Source organism: Notolepis coatsorum (genome assembly GCF_963971535.1).
Source record: "Notolepis coatsorum genome assembly, chromosome: 6".
In the NCBI taxonomy this organism is placed as follows: domain Eukaryota; kingdom Metazoa; phylum Chordata; class Actinopteri; order Aulopiformes; family Paralepididae; genus Notolepis; species Notolepis coatsorum.
The window spans coordinates 179,710,897-179,718,838 of record NC_140170.1 but is presented as its reverse complement, the minus strand read 5'-3'; the positions used below and the strand labels follow the sequence as shown (position 1 = coordinate 179,718,838).

The window sequence follows — 7,942 nt, the reverse complement described above, 5'->3', positions numbered from 1 at the left end:
AAAATGTTGGAGTTTTCCTTTAAGAGAGTAAAGCAGAACAAACTCATGGCTGAAACTCTTCTGCCCTCTACTGGCTAAATGAGAACTTAACTTCTATTAGCTTTACACACGTGCGCCACGCCCGACCAATCGTATCGTAGAAGCCACGCAGTACTATATGCATCGACCTAATTGTTGAATATATATAGATACACAAATGATTGATTGATTATGACATCGTACTGTGACATCACAAATGTTCTAGAATGTTTGATTATAACATCATACTGTGACATCACAAATGTTCTAGAATGTTATGACAAAAAAGATGGTTCAATGACTTTATCTAAATCCAATAAATATTACTAATGCCGTTTCAATGTAAGGTTATCAAAATAAACATAATAAACATTCATATAATACAATAACCTAAATATATAGCTTTGGCTTCTCTACAGAGAGTAAAGCAGAACAAAATCATGGCTGAAACTCTTCTGCCCTCTACTGGCTAAATGAGAACTTAACTTCTATTAGCTTTACACACGTGCGCCACGCCCGACCAATCGTATCGTAGAAGCCACGCAGTACTATTTGCATCAACCTCCTACAAATAAGGCAGGAAACCGTAAGCGACCATCACCATTCGAGTCTGATCAGCCGTCGAATATGCCTGAACCAGCCAAACCAGCGCCCAAGAAGGGCTCCAAGAAAGCCGTCACCAAGACCGCTGCCAAGGGAGGCAAGAAGCGCAGAAAGTCCAGGAAGGAGAGTTATGCCATCTACATTTACAAAGTCCTTAAGCAGGTTCATCCCGACACCGGCGTTTCCTCCAAGGCCATGGGGATCATGAACTCCTTCGTTAACGACATCTTCGAGCGCATCGCTGGAGAAGCCTCTCGCCTGGCTCTCTACAACAAGCGTCGCACCATCACCTCCAGGGAGATTCAGACCGCTGTGCGTCTGCTGCTGCCCGGTGAGCTGGCGAAGCACGCTGTGTCTGAGGGAACCAAGGCTGTGACCAAGTACACTAGCTCCAAGTAAACTACCCTGTTCACTGAAGATTAACCCAAAGGCTCTTTTAAGAGCCACCCAACGCTTTCATGAAAAGCAATTATTGTACTCTAGTGTGTGGAAGTGAAGGGGGCTTATCGAAGTATATAACTTCGTTAGTATTACTTTTGCGATGGTTTATTTCCACGATACTTCCAGCACGGCAACAAAGCAAACACAACTTTATATATTATATAAAATATTGATCCGATATAGGTTCTTAATTGGAGAATGTTGATTGTTATTAAGTCCGGTTTGATTAGTGGGTCCTACTAACGCAGATACTTTACCGCAACGAGTTGAGCCCTTTATTGTGGAAATGCATAAATTGCCATCATTATGGTGCATTTGTCCATGCGTAAATTGACACTGACACTATTGGAATGACTACGTCACTACGGGTGATGGCCCATTAGTGGACACAGCAGATTAATGTAATTTTATTTATTCAGACCGGTTTGGATTATGTTGGCACATAATTATGTTCCCCACTACCTCACATTAAATATCTACACAAGCAACCATTATATTATACAGAACAAGTGGAACATTGTCTCACAAAAGGCTATTTTATGGACCCCCACTATTTATATGAAACAGGCACGGTGTTCTGCAAAATCCTACTCCCTGCAGAATTCTACTGCCGAGCGCTCCTGCGCTTGCGCACGCATGCGCATGACCCACAATCCCTTTCCACTCGTTTTCAGCTACAAAATTCTGCTGCCGAACGTCTTGTTTGACTTGTTGATGGTGACGCAATATCTTAAAACATATTTGTACATACATAACTTATTACTGTATAAGCATGTAAATATTTGCATGCAATTGGCTTTGCAGCAGAATGTATAAAGCATGTATAAAGTAGATGATAAAATGTCGTACACCAAAATGTGACGATGACGACATCCAGCTGACACGCAGCTGTACCCTGGTCTGTATAGCAATGGAGAACAGGTGGACCGCATATTTGTACATACATAACTTATTACTGTATAAGCATGTAAATATTTGCATGCAATTAGTCAGGGACAGCTCTAGTGTATATGTTACAGGTACCAGGATATGGCACCTGATAGCAGAGATATGTTTAACCTATGAAACAGGTTGTAGTTAATCATTTGACAAAGGAAAGGTGCAGACACGATGTTATTGACTCTGGCTCCTCCCGGTTGTGTATTTCAACAACATTTATTCATTCAATAGAATAATCAATCAATCATCATCATCATTGTATCATCATTGTATCATCATTGTATCATCATTGTATCATCATCCAGTTCAATTAGTTACATTACTTCAATACATTCAATTATAATCCCATACTTGTTATTAATTCAAAAGCATATTCATCATTGCAACACACATTCTACCCTTTTAGGATACCCTGGTTCACTTCAATAGCATTTTCCTTTTAAATGTAGTTATCCAGTATTATATACTGTACATTGTGATTACTTATGTCTTTATACATATTTGGCGTCTTAAATATAAGCACGTGAGAAGAGAAACATTATCCTGTTAACCTCTGTCTAGACATGTCTAGGCATGTTGGAAGGGACCATAGTATGTCTTTTAACCAACACTGTCATTCTCATTGTCTGTCAAACAATTCCTTAAATCACCAATAAGTGTTACCTTTATCATCAGTCACTTATCATCAGTCATATCCACTATTCTCTAGTATACCGAAATACCTCCACACCTCAGTGTTATCCATAGTTGTGTTCCTGTCTCAAGTTCTATTGAAACTCAAATGTGCACTGAAAGTACATTTATATATATATTTGTATCGGGCCGTTCTCAACCCTACTAGGAATTTGCTAAAACCGTGACCATGGTATAACTCAAGGGAATAGATTTATATTTACATTTAACTGAGGGCGCAATAGAGAGAGAGAGAGAGAGAGAGAGAGAGAGAGAGAGAGAGAGAGAGAGAGAGAGAGAGAGAGAGAGAGAGAGAGCATGTGGTACAGCCCCGGTATTTAGCTACCTTCTTGGTAGGGTAAGCTAAAGTACTTTCCCTCTAACCATCTTGTACACAATATACACATTTACTACACAGCAATTCAACCCAACACAGTATGTATTTCAAAACATAAACCTTTATAATCCCCTTGGAGATACTTAACTTCGACACGTTAGTGCTTAAATGGACAATTGTGTTCCAACACTATTTAAATGTACCAACGAAACGTGGCGCCATCAATAGACGGTCTGCTTCTCAACCACGTTACCTGTCGTCTTAAACTTCTTAAACTTGACTCAAACATCGACAATAGTTACTTCATTTGAACCCTCGACATTGCATGTATCCTTGTTAACCTTTATGTGTGTTTTGTAGTATATTACCCACCTATGAAACAGGTTGTAGTTAATCATTTGACAAAGGAAAGGTGCAGACACGATGTTATTGACTCTGGCTCCTCCCGGTTGTGAGGCTGAGATTGCCTTGTGCGTTCCTAAGCACACAGTAACGGGTCCCTGGAAGGCGAAGTCACTAAACACCAGTCCTATACCGCCACCTATTGACCAGATTATGTTAATGTCTTCCATTACATATAAATGACTCTTCTAACTTGTTTCTGATGGAGGTAATCCTGTACCCATATGTTCACACTGTTTTGACACATAATCTAAAGATATTAACATGATACCACTTCTAGTGGGCATCACACACTCCCTGACCTTAAAAAAATGGCTCCTGACATTTCCGAAAATCACTAAATACACCCATCCAATATCACCCTCAGGCGTGGACCCCTAACAAACTTCCCATGGGCGGACCGTGGGTGACGGCTGGACGGTAAGCATACTGGCCATGTTGTGGAAGGCTGTAAAAAATTGAATGCAACCATGGCATTACGAAGGGTATCAATTGATGTGGTAGTGGACTGTGGTGTGGTGCGGGCACCATCGGTGGCCACTGTACTACTGAATTCACGGTCACCTTGTTCTGCACTGACGGTTCACCTAGCATATCATACGTGAGACATTGTTTAGGCCTTCTGTCACGGGCAGACCTCCTAACCTCTGACTGGACCTGTTCCACCGGCGAGAGTGGAGGGGTTCGGAGATTGAGCTGGGCTACGGGGGAGTGAGCTTGGGGTTGGGGTTGGGCTATTGGAGAGTGAGCTTGGAAGTGGGGTTGGGGTATTGGAGAGTGAGCTTGGGAGTGGGGTTGGGGTATTGGAGAGCGAGCTTGGGAGTGGGGTTGGGGTATTGGAGAGTGAGCTTGGGGTATTGGAGAGTGAGCTCGGGGGGTCTCCCTTTCTTCTTCTTCCCCTGATTCACTAACATCTCCCTCCGGTCTGGCCAAGACAGGCAAATTCCCATCCATGTTTCCTCCCCTGTCGTCTTCACTCTCAGGGCGCAGGCCTGGCATGACTTCAGGTCGTCGTTCACGGTGTCCAAGTGATCTTTCCTCTGTCCTTTCAACAGGTATCCTTAGCCAGTATCCTCTGTCACTGTCATCATCCGAATCACTGTCATTGCTGTCCCTTGTCTCTACTTGTCTTTGTGTGTCTGACATTCTTCCTTGTCTTGGTCTGTCATTCGTTTTCTTCGCAGGGACAGTTCTGGCTGGTGGTGGAGTCATTTCCACAGGCAAATCATTTACCAGCAGTAAGAGATTTCGGTGTAGTGTTCTGGTCTTTTTCTGGTCTCCATGTTCAAGGCAGACAATGTATACTGGACTCTCAGCGAGCTGGCTTTTGACCACGTAGATCGCCTTCTCCCAGTACGATCTCAACTTGCCTGGTCCTCCACGCTGATTGAGGTTTCTCACCAGAACTCTGTCTCCTGACTGCAGCACTACTCCTTTTGTTTTCTTGTCATAAGTTACTTTTCCTCTTGCACTGGACTTTTTGCTATGTTCGCAAGCAATCCGATAGGCTTCAGACATCTTCTCAGCCCATTGCTCCGCGTATCCTCTGGGTGAGTACGGTTCCTCTTTCTTCGTTAACCCAAACAACAGGTCAACGGGGAGGTGTGGATGATGACCGTAGAGTAGGAAAAAGGGTGAGTAACCCGTTGATTCATGTTTGGTACAGTTGTACGCGTGTAACACATGCGGGAGGTGGTCCTTCCACCGCAATTTCTCATTTTCAGTCAATGTCCTCAACATCTGTAGTATGGTCCGATTGAGCCGCTCCGCTGGGTTGCTCTGTGGATGGTAGGGTGATGTTCTAGAGTGGCCGACCCCAGACAGCCGTTGCAGTGCTTGGAACAGTTTATTCTCAAATTCTCGACCCTGGTCGTGATGTAATTTCGAGGGATAACCGAATTTGGGTATAAAGTCATTAAAGATACGCTCTGCAGCTGTTTTCCCACTCTTGTTCTTGGTGGGGTATGCCTGGGCAAACCTTGTGAAATGGTCGATCACCACTAGGATATATTCATACCCTCCACGACTGGTTTCCAGATGTAGATAGTCGATACACACAAGTTCTAATGGGAAGTTGGAGGTAATGCTGCCCATGGGAGCTCGGACATGGGTGACCGGCTTCTTAGACTTGATACAAGGACATCTTCGGGTCACATATTCTTCAATCTCTCTGGACATGAAAGGCCAGTAGAATCTTTCTCTTGCGAGGTGGATCACTCTTTCTGTTCCAACATGACCCATCTCATTATGTAGATGTTTCAGGGCAAGTGTTCTATATTTTACAGGGAGGACCAACTGTTGGTATTGATTGGTCTTTCTGTAAAGGAGATCATTTTCAATATGTAATCTGCTCCATTCATGAAGTAGCTTTCGGGTTGCTGCGCTTACGGTTCTTCGTACGTCGTCTGACAATTTCGTGTTCGACTCTTTCAACTCCCTGATCGTGTTGATGGCTTGGTCCTCTTTTTGGGCCTTCACCAGTTCATCGTGACTGATTGTTTGTAGGTGTGGGTGAGACTGCTGGTTTGAGTCTGGGGACGCGATGTTGAGCGCCGCAACCCATGCCACGTCTTTCCTTTCAGCTGCTTGGCTTCCTTCCCACGTTGCTCGTACTGCTTCATTAGAGAGCTCTTCTGTGCAGGTCCTTTCATATCTCTCCATATCCAGGGGAAGGCGGGAAAGTGTGTCTGCATCTATGTTGGACTTTCCGGGTCTGTATTTGATGTCAAACCGGAAGTCTGCCAGTTCTCCAACCCACCGATGACCGACTGCATTGAGCTTGGCAGTACTCATTACATAGGTCAACGGGTTGTTGTCGGTGTAGATAGTAAAGTGTGGGGCATAATACAGGTAGTCACGGAATTTCACACACACAGCCCATTTCAATGCAAGGAACTCCAATTTCCCACTGTGCATATGGTAATTTCGTTCGGCTGGTGACAATGTTCTTGACCCGTACCCGATGACTCTCAGTTTTCCATCTTGATGTTGATACAGAACAGCTCCCAGGCCTTGGTCGGAGGCATCCGTGTGCAACCTGAAGGGTAGGTTGAAATCAGGATATGCCAAGACAGGGGGGTTTGTGAGAAGGTCAATCAGTTGTTCAAGTGCTCTCTGCTGTTCCGTGGTCCACTCTATGGGCTCTCTGGAGGGCAACTGGGGGCGTTTGATGTTCTTACTCCGCGCTGGGGCTGGGGTCTTTCCTGGCTTGATTTGGAGTAGCTCGTAGATGGGTCTGGCAATTCGGGAAAAATCCTGAATGTATGAACGGAAATATCCCAGGAATCCTGTTATTTTCCTCACTTCGCCGACAGTTCTGGGTGTCTTACTTGACAGGGCTTTCACGGCTTCAATGTCTCGTGGGTCTATCTTGACCCCTTCTGCTGACACAAGGCGACCCACGTATCTGACTTCTTGCTTGAAGAGGTCACACTTCTCAGGTCTCAATTTCACTCCGTGACGTTGAAGGGCTTGGAGAACCTTGCGGAGGGTCTCTACATGTTCTTCAAATGTCTTTGCGTAACAGAGTACGTCGTCAAGATACGGGATACAGCATTCGTCCCTGAAGGGGACCTAGCATCTCCTCCATGCTCCGTTGGAACGTTGCAGGGGCATTCGAGAGTCCAAATGGGATGCGCACCCACTCGTAAAGACCCCAAGGAGTGATGAAGGCGGTGAAGGGTCGTGAACCCTCGGCGACGAAGCCCTGGTGGTAGGCTTTCCCTTGGTCTAGGATACTAAACCAGGTATAGCCTCCAAGCGTGTCAGTCAGGTCTTGTATTCTAGGTAGTGGATGACGATCGGGCACAGTCTTTTTGTTCAGGAGGCGGTAGTCGATGCATAGCCGTAGGCTGCCGTCCTTCTTTCTGACGCAGACTACTGGGGCAGAATATGGAGACTTTGACTTGACTATCCAACCTTTCATTAACAGTTCCTGTATGTACTCTTTTACTTCTTTAAACAGTGGCTTTGGTACTGATGAGTACGTCTTCTGGACCGGGACAGTATCATGGAGAGCGATTGTCATCTGCAGGCTCGGGATGCACCCAATGTCACCACTGTCTTGTGCAAAGGACCCAGCCTCTTCACAAAGCATCCGGTTGACTATTGTCTGTTGTTCGTCGTCGAGGTGACTGAGATCGACGGGGGGTTTGAACAGGATGGAGCTGGGCACAGCCGACGTTGTAGCAGCACGGTTGGGGGGTACCGTGGGCTGTGAGATTTCAGGTGAGTAGGTTGGGATGGGGGTTTGCCGTGGGGAGTCTGTCGTGATGACTTTCCCAACACAATGGATGCTGCCCAGGGCTGTCTTCCTGGAGAGAGTGACGTTATGCCTTGTGTTGTTTCCCACAGGCACGGTGACATACGGCTTCCTGGGGTTTTGCGCTTGCAGCAGGCCTTCTCCAACATCCAGTTCTGCCAGCGCTAAACTGCTGTCATCTGGTTCGAACAGGAAGGTGGGGTCAGACAGGTCCACGTGGGGGGGGATTTGGCACTTGACCCAGGCCACTTGACCGGCGGGGATGACAG

At 45.6% G+C, this 7,942-nt stretch overlaps 1 protein-coding gene across 1 annotated transcript; it reads left to right on the top strand.

Annotated features, from left to right (window-relative positions):
- Positions 1–645: 645 nt before the first annotated feature.
- LOC311231036 (histone H2B-like) lies at positions 646–1,020 on the top strand (the record flags this gene model as incomplete). Its single annotated transcript, XM_084317505.1, has 1 exon — positions 646–1,020. One exon carries the CDS (start codon positions 646–648, stop codon positions 1,018–1,020), a length of 375 nt encoding a protein of 124 aa, XP_084173631.1.
- Positions 1,021–7,942: the final 6,922 nt, after the last annotated feature.